Here is a 20948-nt window from a genome sequence, read left to right as displayed (position 1 = left end):
ACCCCCTCTCTAGCATCTAGCCACCCCACCTCATCTAGAACCGGCCAGAAGGAGGGATATAGAAGCGAAGTGAGCGGGAAGTTGCGGCGCGCCAGTGGATAGAGCGAGAAAAAGTTTTTGCAAAAGGAAAAAAAAGTTTGCGCTTCTCGCGGGTGGTCCCGGCTCTCAGCCCTGCCGGCTGGGCCGGCGCGAGGGCTGGGGGCCAGGTTGGGGGGGGTGGGGAGGCATTGAAGCTGCGTTGCCCTGGCCCTGTCGCCCCCCCCCTCGCGGCCGACCCCCCGCCCCAGACCAGTTTCCAGTCCTGGACCAAGCATCCCGAGTCCTGCGCCTCGACGGAGGTGAGAAGGGGGGCAGGAGGGGGGGACCACCTGGGAGCGATGGGGGAGGGGGCTGAGAAGATGCTCTGACGCCTGGGGACTCATCCTATCCCAGAAGGAGACCTGGGGCGCAGAGGCAAAATGGGGTGGGAGAAACTGGGGCGAGCTATTAGAAAGTCTGGTTTTTCTTTTTAATTTGTGTCTCTTTTTCTCTGTTATCTCCTCTTTTTCTTCTGACAGTCTGTGTCTGTCTCGGCTCTCTTTGTCTCCGCCTCTCCCACATATTAGAAACATCTTCCTTTCATGAAGTTGGGATGAAGAGGCTGTTGGGACGGCCGGTTGGAGGTCTGCGTGGTAGAGAGGGGAACTCCAGGTGTGTCTGTACGGGCGTATTTCTGAATAGAGAGGACGGACTGCAAAGGAGGGAGCTAAGGATGGGATGGGGATAGGAGTATGAGAGGCAACAAAGTCACTGGGGCCCAGCTGGGCTTGGACCCCTGACCTATATTATGACAGATGTGCCGGTGGATGCTTGCATTGGGGGGAAAAGTGTTTTGGGACCAGGAAGGAGCCTGGAGGGGTTGCCTGACATGTAGTCTAGGCCTTAGAAAAATCTCTAGGAATTTGGGGCTTTTAAGTCCCTAGGACTGCGGGCAGGGCCCTTAGGAAGAGCTAGGGAGACCTTGTGTTGACCCTCTGACCTCTAGACCACCGGGGCAGCTGAAGCGAGCCGCCGGGAGACCCCTACTGGGGCTGCGTGGGACCACTGGCCGCTGCCAGCTTGTATATCCCCGTTGCCCCCCCCCAAGGGGAGCCGAGGCCCCTCCTCTGGTTCAGACCACCCTGCCTGCCCTTGCCCCCCCTCACCCGCTCTGAATCCTCTTTCAGGCCCCATGACCCCGAAACAATCAACTCTGGACAGTTAGCTTTGGGGACAGAATTAGGGAAAGGGGACCCTGTTGAGACTGATGGTTTTAGGGGTCTGGAGAACTGGGGTCTTTATGGGATAGGTCTTTGCTTCCATTACAGGGAGAATGGGCAGTTTCCTGGGGGAAAAGTGTCCGGAACAAGGGTGGTTTTCCCTAGGGGGCGGGGTCCACAGGGGACCCCCCCCATTATCTCCGCGGCATCCCTGCCCTCGACTCAGACCCCGCCCTTGACGTCACTAGGGGGTTCCCGGGGGTCTATCGGGGTTAACCCTTAGGAAGCTGGCTGAAATACTCCGAAATCCTAGGTGTCCTCTCCATACACACCTTATTCTATTTACTCGGGCACTTCTTTCTCTGTAATTTCTAGTTTTTTTTCCTTTCCCATCCCACTCTAGGGACCCCACTCGCCAACAGTATTTGCCCCCACCCCGCAGGGCGCCCCGGCTTGCTTTCTGGATGCTCTGTGCTGGGAGAAGAATGTTCCGCCCCTCACCCCCCCCCAACTCGCTTGACTGGGCTCCCCGGGCGGGCGGGGGAAGCTGAGCGGTCTGCAGCCAGAGCCTGCGGCGGCGACTTGGGTGGGCCGAGAAGGCACGGGGGCGGGGAAGGCGGGACCGGGAGAAGGGGGTGGGGCCGGCTCCTGGGAGTTGGGGTGAGGGGGTACGTAGAGGACTCCAGAACTTAGACACCAGACACTGAAGATAATTTGGGGCTCTGGCAGGGCTATTCTGAGGGCTCCCTGTCCCATCTTTCCCGCTCACCCATACCCCTCAAAAACTTTACTGAAGCTGAGAAAATTAGCGACATCTTTACTAGTATGAAGGGGGAGACGTGGTTGTAGGCTGTGGCACGCGTGGGCGAAGAGGGCTGTCGTCCATTTCCATCCCAGCTCCTGGAGAGGCCAGGCAGTGGGAAGATAAGAGTGGCATCTTTGGGGAAGCCCCTAAGGTTTGGGGGTCTTTTGTGAGTCTGCCTCCTTCTCTAGAGTGAGTCATAGAGGAAAGAGGCGGGAGTCGTGCCCCCTCATCCAGCTGCCAGCCAGCTGTGCCCCCCACCCCCCAACGTTAGTGCCAAGGTCGAGTTGGGAGGTCTTGGATGCGGGATACGAGTCTCAGCTGGAAAAGGAGGAGTTAGCAAGGGGACAGCCCTGGCTACCGGGCTTGGGCTGGGTGATAGGGTCCAGGTTCCGCTCCCCATTTTACCCCGCCCTCACCCTAAATCCCAGCATCCCGAGATCACCCACCGCGCGGGCCGGGCCCGCTCCCGGTGGTTCTCCACCCCACCCCGCCCCGCCCCACCCTCGGCTCCCGGAAGACCGAAAAACCTGGGGTGGAGTGTAGACTGAAAGTTGAAAAAAACCGGACCGCGGCACCATTTCTTTCTCACTACTTCTTTCTAATGGATGATGACTTCGTTTCTTTTCATTCTAATGAAGCCTTTCCTCAAAGTCCCTTTCCAGTAAGTTCCAAAGTAGAGACTAAAAGAGTTAGGTGTGCCTAGATCCAAACTACTTCAGAATGACTTCGGCTTCTATCCTTTTTACTTAACAGACCAGAGACGTTCGGCTCAGAAGCCTTACTCCCTCCAACACTCAGTTTTCTGTCTAAAAGGCAAATAGATCATTTGTGCTCCGTTTCTAGCCCCGCCAGCCTGTCTGGACTTAAGCGAGGTCTCCCTCTGCTGGGACACTGGAGAGACTGCACATGTGTCTTTCCTGGACCCGGGGCAAGTGAAGGAAAAGGACTGGAAGGAGCTCAGGCAGAGCAGCCCTGGGCCTGAAGTCCGTCTCTCCCTGTGTTCTCCCAAGGGCTCAAAGTTGGCCCTTCGCCAGAGCAAGTAGCGGTGGAGAGTGCAAGGCTTTAAAATCACCTAGATCTCATGTTGGCTCAATTAGTCCATAAACATTCAACAGCGCACACAGTGTATACAGCTCATGAGCCTACTCAATTCCCCAAAAGATCCCCAAGAAGGAAAGGCTGATTCTGCCTCTTTAGAGTTTCTTCTTTTTTTTAAATATTTTTATTTTATGTGTATGGATGTATTGCCTGAATGTAGGTAAGTGCACCTGTGTCGTGCAATGCGGGCAGAAGACAGAAGAGGCTGTCAGACAGTTGTTAGCTGCCATGTGGGTGCTGGGATTCAAACCCAGGTCTTCTACAAGAACAACCAGTGTTCTTAACTGCTGAGCCATCTCTCCAGCCCCGTGTTTCTTCTTTTTAAAAATACTTTATTGTTTTTATTTGTATGAGTGTATTGCCTGCATGTATGTAAGTGCACCCATGGTGTGCAATGGCAGCAGTGGTCAGAAAAGGACATTGGATCCCCTGGAACTGGAGTTACAGATGGTTGTTAGCTGCCATGTGGGTGCTGGGAATTGAACCTAGGTTCTCTGCAAGAACAGCCATTGCTCTTAACTGACAAGCCATCTCTCCAGTGCCAAGAGTGTTTCTTCTTTTAAGAATTTTATTATTGGGGCTGGAGAGATGGTTCAGTGGTTAAGAACACTGACTGTTCTTGCAGAAGATCCAGGTTCGAATCCCAGCACCCACATGGCAGCTAACAACTGTCCGTAACTCTAGTTCCAGGGGATCCGACAAGCTCTTCTGTCTTCCTTGGGCATTGCACGACACCGGTGCACTTACCTACATGCACGCAATAGACACATACACATAAAATTTAAAAAAATGAATTTTATTATTATTACTTGTTATTAGTGAGGGGGGCATACATTCCACCACACACATGTGGAAGAAGACAACTTTGTGGAGTTGGATTTTTCCTTCCACCTTTACATGGGATACAGAGATTAAACTCAGGTTGTCAGGCTGGTGTGACAAGCACTTTACCCACTGAGCCATCTCTCAAGCGCGGGATGTTTCTTCTTAACCCAGCTGAATGGCATTGTTTTCAACTTGATTTCCATGACCAATGTCTTGGAGGGGTTAGGGGCACATGGAACATGCTGGCCAAGGTCCTGTGCCTGAGATTATTTTTTTTCTTCTCTGTTTCTTTCCATCTTTATAACTTTCAAATTACCTTCCCTTTCTGCAGTGTTCCCACATCCTCCTCTGAGAAACCATGTTCAACTCAGTGACCCCACCACCAGTCAGTAACTATGGTGACCCGTGCTGTCTCCGTTCCCTCCCCAGCCAAGGGGTCCCCAACATGGGGACAGAAGGTTAGTGCATTTACCAGTCCTTGGGCCTTGAGGACTTGGCAGCTCTCTCACCCAGCCTTAGGAGCCCTCTCAGCCCATCCCTATCCCATGCTAACATACCATCTATAGGCAGATTTTGAAACCCTATGTCATATATACTTGAAGTCTGGAGTCTGATCTCACCTGGGATTTCCAGGTGAGGCCTGTATTCCCCATTCAAATCCCCCACTCCAGCAGTCTCTCTTTTCTAGGGCTGTCTGGCTTGCCCTTTTGCCATCAAGCCAATTTCATGTCGGGTCCCCAAGGTTATGAGTCTACCAGAGAGACCAACAGCAGCACTGAGGGTGAGAACTTGGGCAATATCTCTTTCCTCTCTGCTTCTCTGGGACTTGTTCTGAAGGAGAAAGTGGGAGGGCAAGGACCTAACTCAGAGGAAGAAATGACCAGAGATGTGAGAGATCAGAAAACTACCAAGAGGTCCTAGGTAGAGCACAGCACAAACATTCTTTGGAGTCAGGACCTACATGCTGAGTGCATGGAAACACATGCCTTTACCATATCCACCTTCTGTCTTCTGCCCTAGGGCCATTATTTCCTCCTCCCCGGAGTGTAGTCAAGTTGGCCAAGAAGCGGGCACTTTCCATCTCACCTCTCTCAGATGCCAGCCTGGACCTGCAGACAGTTATCCGAACCTCACCCAGCTCCCTCGTGGCCTTCATCAACTCACGCTGCACATCTCCAGGAGGTTCCTATGGCCATCTCTCCATTGGCACCATGAGGTGCTGGCAGCCTTGGGCTAAGGCACCCCTAAAATCTCTACTGAAACCTATTAGAAGACTCAGGCCCTCCAATTCCCCAACCAAACTTGAATCCTTATCCCTTCCAAAGTACTGGAACCCTTTTCAGAACTTCCCCAGGGTTTCCTCAACCAAGTCTTCCAGAAACCTACAAATAGTCTAAGGACTTCTGTGACTGATAGGCTTAAATAACAGCCTCCTCTTCACCTAGCCCATCACTAGGATTCCCATCCCAGATGAATCACCAAAAAGGGACCTCACCTTCCTTCGGGGTCCAGCCCTGTGTTCCACATGACTCCACTCGGGGTGGAATGATGCTGCATCCGCAGTCCCGAGGACCACACCCAACCTGCCAGGTGAGGCTCCATCTTACCAAAATGTTTCATTTTTCGCAGCCCAGGATAGGTGGGAGGAAAAGTAAACAGGGGAAAATTGAAAGACAACAGATATGCAAGTTTTCAGTACTAGAAAAGTAGAGGTATGGATGTGGGGGTTTTACAGACTTTACCAGATGAGACCATGCCTTTTGCTCATCCTATTTACCAGTGCAGACTGAGAAGGAAGTACCTTCCACATTCAGGGATTCCTGCTATTTGGGTGGGTGGGGGCCCTAGGGAAGAAAGACCTGGCGGCTTCCTCTACCTCCTTCTACCCTCATCACCCTCACCTCTTCCTCTGGAGAAGCTGAAGTCAGAGCTGGACCTGCTGGTTGGCAAGTGCCCAGAGGAGCCTTTGGAAGGTGACATGTCTAGCCCCAACTCCACAGGCACACAGGTAGGGAGAAGGGCAGGGTTTTCCCTCTGGAACCTGAGCAAAAGAAAAGCTTCCACCCAAAATTAACCCTAAGATTGCCTTTATTGCCCTAAGGATCCCCTGCTGGGGATGCTGGATGGGAGAGAGGACTTGGAGAGAGAGGAAAAGCCTGAGCCTGAGTCTGTGTATGAGACTGACTGCCGATGGGATGGCTGCAGCCAGGAGTTTGACTCCCAGGAGCAGCTGGTCCACGTGAGCCCCAGGGGGTAACATAGATGGTTGGGGGGAGCTTGTAGTAGACTGGGACATTGTGGTCTGGAAGACAGGAGTTTCAAAGATACTGAGTCAGGTTGCATGCTTATTCCAGCAGGTAAAAGCTCAGAGGCTGTAACTTTGCTAGATCTGAGATGTGGGGTATGCTGCCCTCCTACCCCTTCTTCCCCCAAGTGGTGGCACAGAGGAGGAATAGGGGGCTGAAGGGGATGTGATGTGGTCTGGGTTTGAGGACATAGGGAATCTTGGAGAGCCGCTGTGTCTTCTTCCTCAGCACATCAACAGTGAGCATATCCATGGGGAACGGAAGGAGTTCGTGTGCCATTGGGGGGGCTGCTCCAGGGAGCTGAGGCCCTTCAAAGCCCAGTACATGTTGGTGGTGCACATGCGCAGACACACGGGCGAGAAACCACACAAGTGCACGGTGAGGCACCCGTTTCTCCCTAAATTGGCTCCCCATCAAGGTAGGGTCCAAGGCAGACTTTTGCCTTCATAGGTCCCCTTCCTTCAAAAGCAAACGTTAAAATCTTAAGACTATGAAAGATTAACATATCTAATATCATAAGATATGTTTTCTTTTCCTTTTTTGTCTTTTTGAGACAGGGTCTCCCCGTAGCCCCAGCTGGCCTGGAACTTGCTGTGTAGACAAGGATGGCCTTGATTTCACAGCGATCCACCTGCCTCTGCCTCTCTGAGTGCTAGAATTAAAGGCATGCACCACCACGCTCAGCTCAGGATATCTTCTTTTTAAAATTATATTTTTATTTATTTTTGGAGGGTTTTGTGTGCCACTGTGAGCATGTGAAGGTCAGAGAACAAATTGGGGGAGTTGGTTCTCTCCTACTATTTGGGTCCCAGGGAACAAACTCAGGTTGTCAGACGTGACAACAGGAACCTTTAATCACTGAGCCATGTCCCTGGCCCTAAAATATATTCTTGTTGTGATGGCACACACTTGTAATCCTAGCAATTGGGAGGCTGAGGAAGGAGGATTAAGAGTTGGAGGCTAATGTAGGCAGCAGCAACAATAAAAACAAAATAAGAAAATTATTCAATCAAAAGGCATATTTTCCCCCATTATTTTATTTTGAGACAGGGTTTCCTTCTAGCCCCAGCTGGCTGGAAATTCACTAAGTAGACCAGACTAGCCTGGATCTCACAAAGATCTGCCTGTGTCTTCCTCTGAGTGTTGGCATTTAAAGGCATGCATCACCACACCCAGCTTCCTTTTTTTTTTTTTTTTTTTTTTTTTTTTTTGTTTTTTTTCGTCTTTTTGAGACAGGGTCTCTCTTGTAGCTCCAGCTGGCCTGGAACTCTCTATGTAGACCAGGCTGGCCTTGAACTCACAGAGATTCGCCTGCTTCTGCCTCCCAAGTGCAGGGATTAAAGGCGTGTGCTGCCATGCCAGCTACTTCTCTTTGATTTTTAAAGGAAATTAAAACATGTTTATGAGTTCTTTAAAGTTCTGTGGCCCCTTGGTACTCTTCCTACTACTTTGCCTAGTAAATAAGCCCTGCATCAAGGATGAAGGACACTCATGTAAGCCTGTTTTCTCCCATTCTGGGACAGTCTAAACTCTGAGCAGGGAAATCATTACTTACCAATAACCCCTCCATGTTCATGCTGTTTCCAGCTGTTTTTCTTCCTTTATCGCCTGTCTGCCCTTGTCCCTTTATTCTAGCATTCTTTTAGGACCCAGTGCTCTCCCTTTTTTGTTCATTTGGTTTTGGTTATATTCTCTAGTATATATCTCTTTTGAGATTTGGACTTCCTTAAGGCTCCATGCTCTGTCTGAGGACTGTTACGTGACCCCCTTCACATTCCCCAGTTTGAAGGGTGTCGGAAATCATACTCACGACTTGAAAACCTGAAGACGCATCTTCGGTCACACACGGGTGAGAAACCTTACATGTGTGAGCACGAGGGCTGCAGCAAAGCCTTCAGCAACGCCAGCGACCGCGCCAAGCATCAGAATCGAACCCACTCTAATGAGGTGAATGCCCCAACTAAGAGACTCTCCCTACTTCAGAAGGTACCTACTGGCAGAAACCCCCTCCCCAAGAAACCCTTTAACTCAATACCCACTCCACAGAGGTGAGTTCCCCTGCTATGTAATTCATCCAGAGAAGGCTTTTCTGAAATCAAGAATTTCCACTTAAACCATTTTTTCCTTTATTCAGCCAAGAGGTCAATCTAAAACAGATGTGACCTAGAAGAGACCCCCCCCGCCCCCCCTCCGCCCAGCCCCTTCAACCTTTGAATTTATGTGGTCTCACAGCCCTGGGATGACCTCATCTTTCCTAGGTCCAAGCCATCCGTTTTCCTAATCCTCCATTAAGCCTCATGATTTACTCTACCCAAGGATATACACTCTCCTTGCTTCCCTGGATGCTGTGTGTTCCTCCCTCTTACCTGCCTTGTCATCACATATCCCGCCCCTACCCCAATCTTCTTCCGTTGATCCCTTGGCCTTCTACCTTGGCTTTCCACTCAACAGAAGCCCTATGTGTGCAAGCTCCCTGGCTGTACCAAGCGCTATACAGACCCCAGCTCACTCCGAAAACATGTCAAGACGGTACATGGTCCTGATGCTCATGTGACCAAGCGGCATCGAGGGGATGGCCCCTTGCCACGGGCACCATCCCTTTCCACAGTGGAGCCCAAGCGAGAAAGAGAAGGAGGGCCCATCAGGGAAGAGAGCAGACTGGCTGTGCCCGAGGGTGCCATGGTGAGCCAGCCCAGGCAGCCTTGCCAACATACCCTGCTGACCTATTTTTAGCCCCTTCCTAGAAGCATCCCCTCCTACATCATTCTTCCACCTTTCTCTAGTTTCAGTGTTGCTCCAGGGCTGACCCTAAATCCAAGGATGTTACAACTGTCAGTTGTTTAATTGGTCCAGCAAATTCACAATTTGGGGGAAGGGGGTTGGTGAGGAGAGTTGTACCTCTGGGAATATGAACCTTGCTCATGCTCTACCACTAAGCAAATCCTCAGTCCCCTATAGACTCGATTTTTTTTTTTTTTGAGACAGGGTCTCCCTGTAGCCCCAGCTGGCTATGGAGACCAGACTGGCCTTGAACTCACAGAGGTGATCTGCCTGCCTCTGCCTCTAATTAAAGGCGTGTGCCACCACACCGGGCTGACTCAATCTTTTTTTTTTTTCTTTATTATTTTATTTATTTATTTATTTATTTATTTATTTATTTTTGGTCTTTTTGAGACAGGGTCTCGCTGTAGCCTGAACTGTCCTGGAACTCACTAGGTAGACCAGGCTGGCTTTGAACTCACAGAGATCCGCCTGCCTCTGCCTCCCGAGTGCTGGGACTACAGGCGTGCGCCACCACGCCTGGCTAAGACTCAGTCTTAAATAGCACTTAGTAAGTTTCAAGTCTTTGACATGCGTATTTCCTGTACTCTTCACAAAAGCATAAGAAAGGAACTTACTCTTCATTTTCAGATGAGGAAGCAGGCAGAGAGAAATTGCCCAAGTTCATAAGACTAAGCGTAAGAATGGAGCCCTAGAAGTCTGCACTCCAGCATGAGCCCTTCTCAAATACTTTCTTCCAGTTTGCCCTAACTTCTCACCTGCTCAGCCCTTTCTAAATTTGTATGCCTGTCCTCAGCCCTTGCAGTCACTCGGACACAGGCTTCAGCCATTCACCAAGGAGACATGGGAGAAGGTGCCACCCTGAACTCTCATCTTCCCCACAGAAGCCACAGCCAAGCCCTGGAGCACAGTCTTCCTGTAGCAGTGACCACTCTCCGGCAGGCAGTGCAGCCAATACTGACAGCGGAGTGGAAATGACTGGCAATGCGGGGGGCAGCACCGAGGACCTGTCCAGCTTGGACGAAGGGCCTTGTGTTGCTAGCACTGGACTCTCTACTCTTCGCCGCCTTGAGAACCTCAGGCTGGACCAGCTGCATCAACTCCGGCCAACAGGTCCCCGGGGTCTCAAACTGCCCAGCTTGACCCATACTGGTGAGACCTGGGTGTGGGAGGTGTGGCTGTGCTGAGCTGTGGACCTACCTTGAGGTTGGGAGGAGGTCTCCCTTAGAGCTGCTACATGGTATCTCTGTGTAATTAGAAAAATGCTTCCCTTCCTCAAATTTTTCCTTCTATCTATCAGAAAATTATAACATACAGCTAGGTGTGATGGAAGACAACTGTAATACCAACACGAGGCTGGGGCAGGAGGACGGAGAGTTCATTACATCTATGAGCAGAGCATGCTCATGATTGTGCATCAGTGTACAATCCATGTGATTGCCTGGAATCCTGGTGACCCAGAAGCAAATACAGGCATTGGAGAAGTGGGAGACAGACCAAGTAGTTAGGATTAAGCCTAGGACTCTATCTTGGGACTCCAGATCAAGGCTATCCTGTGGGAAAAGGAGGGTAAGAATGAAGGGGGCTCTTTAACCACCTGCTTCTTCTCCCCTGTCACTTGCAGTCACACCTGTGTCACGCCGTCTGGGCCCCCCAGTCTCCCTTGACCGTCGCAGCAGCAGCTCCAGCAGCATTAGTTCTGCTTATACTGTCAGCCGCCGCTCCTCCCTGGCCTCCCCTTTCCCTCCTGGATCCCCACCAGAGAATGGAGCACCCTCCCTGCCTGGCCTCATGCCTGCCCAGCATTACATGCTCCGGGCAAGATCCGTTTCAGCCAGGGGGAGTGGTACTCCACCCACTACAGCACCCAGCCTGGACCGAATGGGGGGTCTTCCTGCACCACCTTGGAGAAACCGAGCTGAATATCCAGGATACAACCCCAATGTAGGGGTCACCCGGAGGGCCAGTGACCCAGCCCGGGCTGCTGACCGCCCTGCTCCAGCCAGAGTCCAGCGGTTCAAGAGCTTGGGCTGTGTCCACACAACCCCTAGTGTGGCAACAGGAGGACAGAACTTTGATCCCCACCTCCCAACCTCTGTCTATTCACCACAGCCTCCCAGCATCACTGAGAACATTGCCATGGATAATAGAGAGCTTCGGGAGGAGCCAGAGGTTGGAACTTCCATGATGGGCAGTGGTTTGAACCCATACATGGACTTTTCATCTGCTGATACTCTGGGATATGGGGGACCTGAGGGGACAGCAGCTGGGCCTTATGGAGCTAGTGGTCCAGGTTCCCTGCCTCTTGGGCCTGGTCCACCTATAAATTTTGGCTCTGGCCCCTGTCCTCAGCAGGTCTCCTATCCTGACCCCACCCCAGAAACATGGGGTGAGTTCCCTTCCCACTCTGGGATGTACCCAGGCACTAAGGTTCCAGGTGGAGCCTATAGCCAGTGTCCTCAACTTGAACATTATGGACAAGTGCAGGTGAAGCCAGAACAAGGGTGCCCAGTAGAGTCTCACTCCACTAGACTGGCACCCTGCCTCAATGCTCACCCCAGTGAGGGGCCTCCATGCTTGCAACCTCCATTCTCTCACTATCCCCAACCTCCTCCTCCCCAGTATCCCCAGTCAAGTCCCTATCCCCAGCCTCCTTCTAGTTACCTTTCTTCAGAGCCCAGGCCTGGCCTGGATTTTGAGTCCCCCTCTCATTCCACAGGACAGCTCAAAGCTCAGCTTATGTGTAATTATGTTCAGTCTCAACAGGAATTGCTGTGGGAGGGCAGAGGCCAGGAAGGGCCCCCCATCCAAGAACCTCCTTATGAAGGCCCCAAGTTTCTTGGGGGTTCCCAGGTTAATCCAAGTCCTACCAAAGCCCCAATGGCTACGTATGGACCTGGCTTTGCACCTACCTTGCCCAATCATAAATCAGGCTCCTATCCCACCCCTTCACCATGTCATGAAACTTTTGCATTGGGGATAAACAGGCCTTCCCATAGGGCAGAAGCGCCACCTCGGCTTCTGCCTCCATTACCCCCTTGCTATGGGCCCCTCAAGGTGGGGGGTGCCAATCCCAGCTGTGGCCACCCTGAAGTAGGCAGGCTAGGAGCAGGTCCTGCCTTGTACCCTCCTCCTGAAGGGCAGGTGTGTAACCCTCTGGACTCTCTTGATCTAGACAACACTCAGCTGGACTTTGTGGCTATTCTGGATGAGGCCCAGGGGCTGAGTCCTTCCCATGAGCAAGGGGACAGCTCTGAACATACCCCACCTTCCTCTGGGCCCCCCAACATGGCTGTGGGTAACATGAGTGTCTTACTGGGATCTTTACCTGGAGAGACACAATTCCTCAACTCTAGTGCCTAAGAGGACACCAAGGTCCAATCAGATCATGTTTCCTAAATAGCTGCATGAGGTGCCCAAGGATGGGAGATATGGGCTGGGGAATGTATTTAGTCTGTATATGTTCCAGGGAGAAATTTTAATAATGACACAGTTTCCTGACAATAAAGGAATGCAGAGAGAAGTGCTTTTATGTGTTATCTTGGTCAGAGAAAAGGTAGGGGATCCATACACTTTTCTGAGAATGTCTTCTAATACCTTAGGTCAACCTCAAGAAGTTGAAGAGTGTCCTTTGGGAAGCAGTTTACAGGGGTGTCTCCAAAACAGAACACCTGCCACCCCCTTCAAAGACTAGCTGACAGATCTTTGGAAATGGTGTCCTCTTGCCTGAGTCAGGTGAAGAGGCTGGTGAAGTTGGTGAGCATCAGCTGGATCAGCTGTCCAGGGTAGAATGCATGGGCTGTCATGTCAGATGTCTCCTGCTCCGGTCGAAACAAGGTTGGTCCAAACACAATTCCCAGGTTGTGGGCAGTCATGCGATTCTTATCTGAGTGTGCTATCACCCTGGGAGCAAAGCCAAGCAAAGGGGAGATAGGCAATAGCTACCCACTTCAAACCAATAAAACTAACCCTCTTAGGTTTGAATGGGACAGAAATTGCTCTGGGATCCCTCCACATGCTGGCTAAAAAAATCAAGGACAAAGCTTAAAAAGGAACAGAGAACATGTGGAGAAACCTTCAGGACACAATCTGGCCGTACAAGTCAGCTAACTGCCTGGTTCTCAGCTTCAGGGTGGCCCCTAGAGTCCTTTCAATTGACAATGTGGAAGGCTTGCATTCAAATGGCCCTCCCCTTTCAAAGGTCACTGCCCAAACCCAGCTAGGCCAAACAAGCCATCATCACTGTCCCAACAGGAAACTAAAGCAGAGGGAAGGAAGAGATAAGAATTCCCTTATTTCTCTCATAGCATCCCTTGGCTTGTCTGGTTCTCATTTTCCCATTTGATGCAGAGCTAGTCAAAAGCTTGGACATATGTCAATACTCCCCTATCTCTATCCTACTTTCAGATTAGAGTCTTTACTGAATGCCCCACTCCATCCTCCCCGGCATGAGCAAAAATGTTCAGTCTTCCTGACCTGCATAAATGTTCCAGGAGGTACTGAAGAGTGTCACGGTTGGGCTTCGGCAACGAGTCTATTAATTTTTGTATTTGAGAGAGGCACTGCTCTGACTCAGAAAATGCTAGAAAGAGAGTGGTAAGAGGGACATGGGAGTGAAATTAGGGAAATGTTAGAACAGGGTGGGCAAATTCACTATTCTTTCCTGTGCCCATGGAAGATACCATTTTGTCTAGCACAGTTTTTATTTATTTATGTATTTATTTATTCTTTTTTAGTACCAGACAGTGAACGCAAGTCCTTACACATACTAAACACAATATAACACTGAGCTACACCTCAACCCTCAACTTTTTCATATAGTCCAGCTGCAGCCTCAGAATTCTTGTCAACCCAGCCCTTCACACACACACGCACACACACATATGCACACACACTCACCTCTAAAACAACTGGACTTGGCACATGAATTATTTTCCATCTTTGCAGTAAAGATGGAAGGGACTGTCTATTCTATTCTTTACTTCTCATGTCCTCCCTGTCAGGGATGTTGTCCAAAGCTCCTAACCCTTACCAAGGGCATCTCGAAAATGGGGCAGCAGCAGTGGAGGCACCAGAGGCTGGGGCAGCTCCCGGAGAAAAAGTTTCAAGGCTCCAGTGACCACGTGAATGTCATCCCATTCAGCACTGTCCAAATCTAATCTGCCTTCTAGAAGGAAAAAAGAGGTTCAGGGCTCATAAAAAGCTAGAGAAAGCTAGACTCAGAGGCCAGAAGTTCTAGGGGGAAAACCTGTCAAAACAGAAATTTGGTAAAAGTTCACAGTAGGGCATAATAGCAAAATTGGGATGGGGACAGGCTTCCCAGGGACAGAACGTGGGGGAATCCGTGGAGTACAAGGAAGATATATAAGGAAGTTTTAGGAGTCTGAGGGGCTTCCCATATAAGTACCTTGTCCAGGCTGTTCTGGGAACATGTATCTCCCATCAGAGGTTACTGCCCTCTCTGCAACAAGTATGAGAAGTCATCACAAACTTAAGACATGAAGTTCTAGGCAGAAATGCTCTTCCAGCTCCCTACCCCAGAACCATACTAGTTCTGAGGTATGAGGTTCTCAGATCCACCACTTCTCCCAAGCCCTCACCTCTGTCCACGAGAAAGCGGAGTTTCTGGACCACTGCCAGGTTTCCACTCACGCGGTAAATGCCATCTACATCTAGACCTAGGAGATGAGGCAGAAGCAGATGAGGACTCTACTCTAAATAGAGTATGTGAGGGATCTGGGGAAGACAGGAGTCAATAGGAGGACAGAGATGAGGGAGGGATTCTAGGCCTTGAAAGGGAAGATTTTGAAGTCTGTGGGAAAATAACCTTTTTTATCCACTGCCTCAACGCAAAGCCGGACAAAGCTGGGCACTGTATCCCCTTCCCGCTGGCACAGTGATTCCAACTGGCAGCCAAACACCTGATCTGAGGAGGTAGTGAGTCAGGTGGGAAGAGTATTATCAGTAAAGGCAATGCTCAAGTGGGGCTGGCCCTCGTGGGGGACAAAAAGGCATCCCTCTGTCCTTCAAATAATGAATAAGGAAGAAAAGCTGGAATGTCAGAAGACTGTAATCTAGCTCTGGGAATCTCTACTTTAAGCCTCTCTAAAGTTTTCACATCTGTGGAACTGGTTAATGCTCAGATTAGGAACGTTAAAAACACTAACCAGGCCAGATTTGGTGGCTGACTCCTGGAATCCCAAGACTTGGGAGGGTGAGGCAGGAGGATCATTGCCCAAGTTTGAGGAGAGCCTGGGTTACATACTTGAGACTTTGTCTCAACAACAAAATCTGAAAACCAAAACCAAACAAAACAAAAAAACACTACTAAAGCCGCCCAAACAGCAGTGCCCCACCTTACCTCGGAACAGGCCCCGCTCTTGGAGGCTTTGCAAGGTTGGTCTTTTGGCGATAAGCCGCTTTAGTTTGTTCCGAACACGGTTCTTCTGCTCTGTGCCATCGGCACATCGACCTGAAAGTCAGGTAGAGTTAAATCTGAGCAGTCGCTGGAGGAGGACCCTTTCTGTGCACCCAGGCAGGGGTCCGCTCCATACTGGAAGTTCTTCGGCTGCTAAGCCGCATCAGGGACTTGGTCACCGGCTCGGACTCCAATTCTTCATCCTCTCCAGCGCTCAGCTCTGCCAGCTCTGCGGGTCCCGAGCCCGACAGGCGCAGCTCCAGGGGGTTCTCCCGGTCCTAGACCCGGGCGGGCGCGGAGGGAGGTTGGAAGAGAGAGAAATCTGCACCCTAAGCTCGAAGCAAGGAGACTAACCTATGGCAGAGACCCCCACCCCCACATTCCATCCCAAGTCAAGGTCAGGGCTCCACCCCAGATAGCCTTATCCCGAGTTCCTTTAAGTGTCGCTCCCCATTCCCTCGGCCCCGCCGACCCCACCCTCCCTGGGTCTGCCCCGTCCTAACCAGCCGTTCGAGGACCTCCCGCAGCGCGCGGTGCCAGGCTCGCAGCTCCGTCTCCGTGTCCCATTGCAACAAGAACTCATGGCCAGGGACCGTCCGGATCTGGGGAGCGGGGGTCGGGTGGGAAGTGTAAGCTTGTCAGCCCAGAGAGCCTAAAAAGCAGCCAAGCCCCGCAGGAGAACCAAGCGGAAGGCTGGGTGTGCGCCCGGGTCACCCCGCCCACCCTGCGCCAGTTTGTGGGGGACGCACGGGATGTCACTCACGTGCAGGACGTTTCGCCGGCTCGACAGGTGGCGGCCGTTAGCCAGGGCCGCCCCGCGCAGATCCACGCTACTTTCGGGTCTGCTACCAGCTGGAGCCTGGCAATTGGGGGAGAAACTGAGGCTACGGGGTTTGTTTCCTGTTTCCCTCTAGCAGGAGGTGAGATGCTTCCTCATTCCTTTATCTCCTCCATTGGTCTCCTCACCCGCTTCCCCCACCTCAGTCGGCAGATCAAGTAACCCCAAACCCCTCCTGCGCCCCAGGCTGGTACTCACCCAGCCTTGGGAGGGCGCACTCGACAGCGGCCGCTCACGGTAGAACACCAGGCTGTTACCAGTTAACACCACCCAAGCTGGGCCCCAGTTCTTCCTGTGGGGGAGGAGAAGATGGGGCGGAGTGGGGGCAGTGGTGGTTGTTTAAAAGGTCATTCTAGAATCACACCAGGAGTGTGCTCCTAGGCACCGGGGCTGTACCCTACAAATCCAACAGCCCACGGCACTAGCACATTCTTCCTCACCTGAGTTTGCGCCCTCCTTGGGCAATCTTGGTCATGTTGAGTAGGCCTGACTTTTCCTCCTGGGAAGGATACAGAGTAATGTCTGTAAGCCACCCTGTGCCACCCACAGTCACCAATGGCTCTCCTTAAGGCGTCTCCCAGGAATGAGGCCCTATAAAGTTTGGGGTGTGGGGAGACAAGAAGAGAGGACACCCCAAAAGAAGAAAATGTTTTTTGGGGGAGCAGGAGTTGTGGATGGTGCAGAGAGGAAGTTGGCATTCAAAGAACATGGGAGACTCACATGGGGGTCCTCCCGGAGCTGTGGCTGAGCTGGTGGGGGCTGCAAGGTTACAGACTGTTCTGAGAGGTCAAGGCAGGAGCTGCTTTGGCAGAGGCTTGGTAAATCCTGAGGGTTGGGAATTGAAGAAACAGATGGTGGAACCTTCAGTTTAGAGGTCCCAGGCCGCAGAAGGAAGAGGGATGTAGATATGGGTAATGAAGAATTTCTCACATAAAAGAGAATGTCATAAAAAGTTAACCGGGAGGCTAGTGAAATGGTTCAGCAGGTAAAAGTGCCTGCTGCCAAACCTGAGTCTGATTTGATTTTCAGGACCCACATGGTGGAAGGAGAGAACTGACTCCCAAAAGGTCCTTCTGACTTCCCCTGACATACTATGGCATAAGTATACCCCACCCCCCAATGCACACACAAAATAGATTAGTAAATAATTTAAAATAAGTAAAGAAAAAGTTAACTTTTTCTACAAGTGACTGAGAAGTAGGAGCGTTTCTCACCTGTGGATCAGGCCATTCCTGAGGTTGCAGGATACCATTGTCCCTATTCAGGGTCTCTGTCTGCTCCATGGAGCCAGGGTTCTGGGTTTAGGTGGAGACAAAGCAACATCCAGATGTCACTTCACCAGTCCTCAACACATCTCACAATTTGCTGATTCTTCTGATCTCAGAGCCCCAAAGAGAGAACATACTACATTAGGGTTCAGGAGAAGGGAGATAGAGGGGACATTGAGACAAGCAGGAGGGAAGGTGTTGGGTGTAACTGTGCACAGGGACAGCACCCAGAAGTGGGATCCAGTTGTTACTAGAGTGTTAGGGTCAAAGCCTTTACCTTTGGAAGTGCTAGCAACCCAAGCTCTACCACTGTCCTCAGTAAGTCAATTAAAGAGACAATACTCAAAAGCAGAGAAAGATTTATTCAGTGTGGCCACACTGGGAAAATGACCAAATAAATGACCAAATCCAGCAACTCCCAAGTCTATCTGTGGTGCCTTGACATGAGGTTTAGGCTTAAATAGAGGGCAAGAGGTCTACAGTCTTGGTCAAGGTATGATCCTGCCCAACTATGGCTCAGCTCCGAACTGTGTGAAATCTCTTCCTGGGAGACAGATTCCTCCTCTGGCTAGCACCAGGACCCCAAGTCTCTCCATTCCCCAGCTTGAGACTCCAGGGGAAATTCCAATTCCTTGAGGCCCATTGTGTCAGTGGTCTGACAGCTAAAGGGAGAGGCACCAGGGTCTCTCTAGAATTGCCTTCCCTTCAGTCTGGAGCAGCTCCCAGGCACACAGCCTTTGCAGTGGGGGAGGGGAGGGGATGCAGAGTCTGAGGGGTGGGTTGGGACCTGGGACTGCAGAAAAGGCCCATTAGATTACAGTATACAGGGGGCTCTGACATGAAGGACTGTGGTCCTGCCTGTCAGGAAAAGGAGGAAGAAGGAGGTGGTTATTCTACCTGAGCCCTCCCAATCATCTTCTGCCCCCCTACTCACCACCAGCTCTGGGCCAGGGTGACCCACATACAGGGGTAGAAACCCCAGTCCCCAGCAGCTTTTTAAGGTCTCTCCTTCACAGTCCGTCTTTGCTTTTCTCCTCACTTCCTGTTGCCAACTTCCCTCCTCCCCCACGCAACCCCGCCCCAGGGCAGCAGGAAAGGGGAACAGACTTTTTTGGGGGGTGGGGAGAAGAGTGCCCCTTCCTCACATCCTAAAGAGTAAAAGTCAACACCTGATAGTGAGGGACACCCCCCCCCCCCAGCTAGGGGAGTGTGAGGGAAAGGAGCCACTTTCCCACCCACTTGCCATCAAGAGAGAGGGAGGTTTGTTTGTGATCCCAGCACTTAGGAGGCTGAGGCAGGAGGACAATTGAGGTTGGAGTGGTGGGACACACCTTTAGTCCCAGCACTGGGGAGGCAGAGGCAAACAGATCTCTCAGAATTCCAGGCGAGACCCTGTTTCAAAAAACAAGGGCTGGAGAGATAGCTCAGTGGTTAAGAGCTCTGGCTGCTCTTACAGAGGACCTGGGTTCAGTTCCAGTATCCATATGGCAGCTAACCCATAAGTCGAGTTCCAGGGGCTCTAACGCCCTCTTCTGACCTCCATGGGCACTACACTGGCAAGGTTCACTTACGTATTTGCAGGCAAAACACTCATACACATAAAATAAAAATCTTTGCCAGGTGTGGTAGCACATGCCTTTATTCCCTGCACTTGGGAGGCAGAGGCAGGCAAGATCCCTGAGTTTGAGGCCAACCTGGTCTACAAAGTGATAGTGAGTTCTAGGCCATACAGGGCTACATAGTGAGACTGTCTCAAAAGAACAAACAACAAAACCACCTGACAAAATAGAAAGGGGGAAGGAGCTGAGCAAGGGAGTTAGAACTTCCAGTTCTAACCAGTCCCCCCAAGGGGGACTTGCTGGTGTTCTAGCTTATAAAGACACTATATAAAGGCAAGACCTAGGAAGAAAGAACAAGCAGCTGTTGGCTTTCTTTCTGTCTTTCTCTTTCCTGAGGCTCCCTATCCCCTCAGGGCTACCTGCTATCCTATCATCCCTTAGTTTGCCTTAAAGCCATTTTTCCTCTGTGTGCAGTGCTTCCTCAAACCACATCAATCTCTCCTCTTCCTGGGGCTTATCAGCACCAGGTTCATCTTATTTGTATTTGTCATCCTTTCCCACCCTTAAGGACAGGGATGCTGTCTATCCTGTTTGTCACTGTGCCCAGAACAGGCTCCAGCTGTAGTGTCAGTTGACTGACCATGCTTGGATAAAGAGCTGTTACTCACCATGTTGGCTCTGGCCACTGGCACCAAGTCTTTCTGGGAGAGGGATCTTTCTCCTGGCCCTTCTTTGAGGGGTTTCAGGAGGCTAGGTCTCAAACTGGCCGCACTGAAGCTTCTGTACATTTTACAGAAAAGGGAAGGAGGCTGTTCAGAAGTAACCTGGGGGGTCTTAGATAGGTGTAGTTCCTCCAGGGAGCCATGAAGCAACTTTGACTCTGGAAAGAGAGAAATGGGGGAGGCGGCAGATAAAACCAGACAGATCATCAATGGGACTGCAAGAAATATAGAGGATGGCTATGGAAAAATGACATGAAACTTAGAAAGCTTGGAACTAGAGAGGACAGAGGAGGGCAATGGGATGGGGGTATCACTGTGGTGAGGATAAGAGCAGACTGATCAGAGGAAAACAAGAGAAAGAGGTCAGCAGAAACTAGGGAGAAGGAGACTCTTAGTAACTCCCTCAAGCCAGAAAGACAAGAAGGTGAAGGGGGACAGAGGGTGGGGCTTAGAATTTACTCACCAGGAGTCCTGAGGGATTGGCTGTGGGTAATGACAGCTGGGCTGTGGCCTGAGAAGGATTCCTCTATCATGTATGCAGCTGGAACAAATATGGGCCGAGAGCTGGTGGGAGCTCCCAGGTGCCTTACCAACCACCAGTCCGAGTTGGTCTTTTGAAGCAATAGGAACCTATCACCTTCAGCCAGAGACACCTGCCGGCCATCTGCCCCAGTATAAGTGAAGGCATAGAGGGCACAGATCTGGGATCCCCTAGATGGACTTTGGGGTCCCAGTCTTAGATTTCCCCAGGTACTTGGCCACCACCGGCCTGACAGCATTGTGGTTAGCACTGTCACCTGTGGGAGAAAGGGGTACTGGAGATCCAGAAGGAAATAAGACTGAGTGCCTCCAGGCAGAAGGTCATGGTTCTAAGAGATTGTGTGTGTGTGTGTGTGTGTGTGTGTGTGTGTGTGTGTGTTGTATGAGTGTGTTTAGTGAAGACAGAACCCCCAGAGTGAGAAGAAAGAGTAAACAGAGCCCTTGGTGGGAGAGGTTAGCACAGGTTAGGAGGGCTGAGAACTCCTGGGTGATGTGTCTAATGAGGAAGTATATAAATAAGGTGAGAGGATGTGGTCAGCAGGGCTATGTG

At 51.2% G+C, this 20948-nt stretch overlaps 2 protein-coding genes across 8 annotated transcripts; one reads left to right on the top strand and one right to left on the bottom strand.

The window, feature by feature from the left end:
• Positions 1-8: 8 nt before the first annotated feature.
• On the top strand, positions 9-12443 carry Gli1 (GLI family zinc finger 1). Of its 6 annotated transcripts, none has more exons than XM_029568798.1 (13): positions 10-338; positions 606-690; positions 4298-4424; positions 4655-4747; positions 4987-5182; positions 5412-5556; positions 5882-5974; positions 6068-6205; positions 6501-6650; positions 8055-8219; positions 8724-8954; positions 9938-10205; positions 10678-12443. In XM_029568798.1, the coding sequence occupies exons 3-13, from the start codon at positions 4325-4327 to the stop codon at positions 12414-12416; spliced, it is 3318 nt and encodes a 1105-aa protein (XP_029424658.1). In that variant the 5' UTR covers positions 10-338; positions 606-690; positions 4298-4324; the 3' UTR covers positions 12417-12443. The 6 variants fall into 6 exon arrangements, with proteins under 6 accessions (XP_029424660.1, XP_029424661.1, XP_029424658.1 ...); XM_029568797.1 differs by having other exon boundaries at positions 558-690; XM_008844077.2 differs by having other exon boundaries at positions 11-338; positions 558-690; positions 5885-5974.
• A 315-nt stretch (positions 12444-12758) lies between these two features.
• Arhgap9 (Rho GTPase activating protein 9) lies at positions 12759-20637 on the bottom strand. 2 transcript variants are annotated; one of them, XM_029568802.1, is made up of 16 exons: positions 20322-20637; positions 19805-20016; positions 17524-17604; positions 17030-17134; positions 16750-16808; positions 16508-16601; positions 16235-16330; positions 15975-16073; positions 15608-15749; positions 15415-15525; positions 14881-14979; positions 14654-14731; positions 14461-14514; positions 14086-14220; positions 13530-13635; positions 12759-12956 (listed from the first exon to the last, which is right to left on the bottom strand). In XM_029568802.1, exons 1-16 carry the CDS (start codon positions 20635-20637, stop codon positions 12785-12787), a joined length of 1959 nt encoding a protein of 652 aa, XP_029424662.1. In that variant the 3' UTR covers positions 12759-12784. The 2 variants fall into 2 exon arrangements, with proteins under 2 accessions (XP_029424662.1, XP_017656360.1); XM_017800871.2 differs by lacking the exons at positions 19805-20016; positions 20322-20637 and adding an exon at positions 18512-18609.
• Positions 20638-20948: the final 311 nt, after the last annotated feature.

The sequence above is a fragment of the Nannospalax galili genome, unplaced genomic scaffold, assembly GCF_000622305.1.
Source record: "Nannospalax galili isolate Female #2095 unplaced genomic scaffold, S.galili_v1.0 scaffold340, whole genome shotgun sequence".
NCBI classification, from domain to species: domain Eukaryota; kingdom Metazoa; phylum Chordata; class Mammalia; order Rodentia; family Spalacidae; genus Nannospalax; species Nannospalax galili.
Note: the sequence above shows the minus strand (reverse complement) of the source record. Positions and strands in the feature narration are given on the sequence as shown.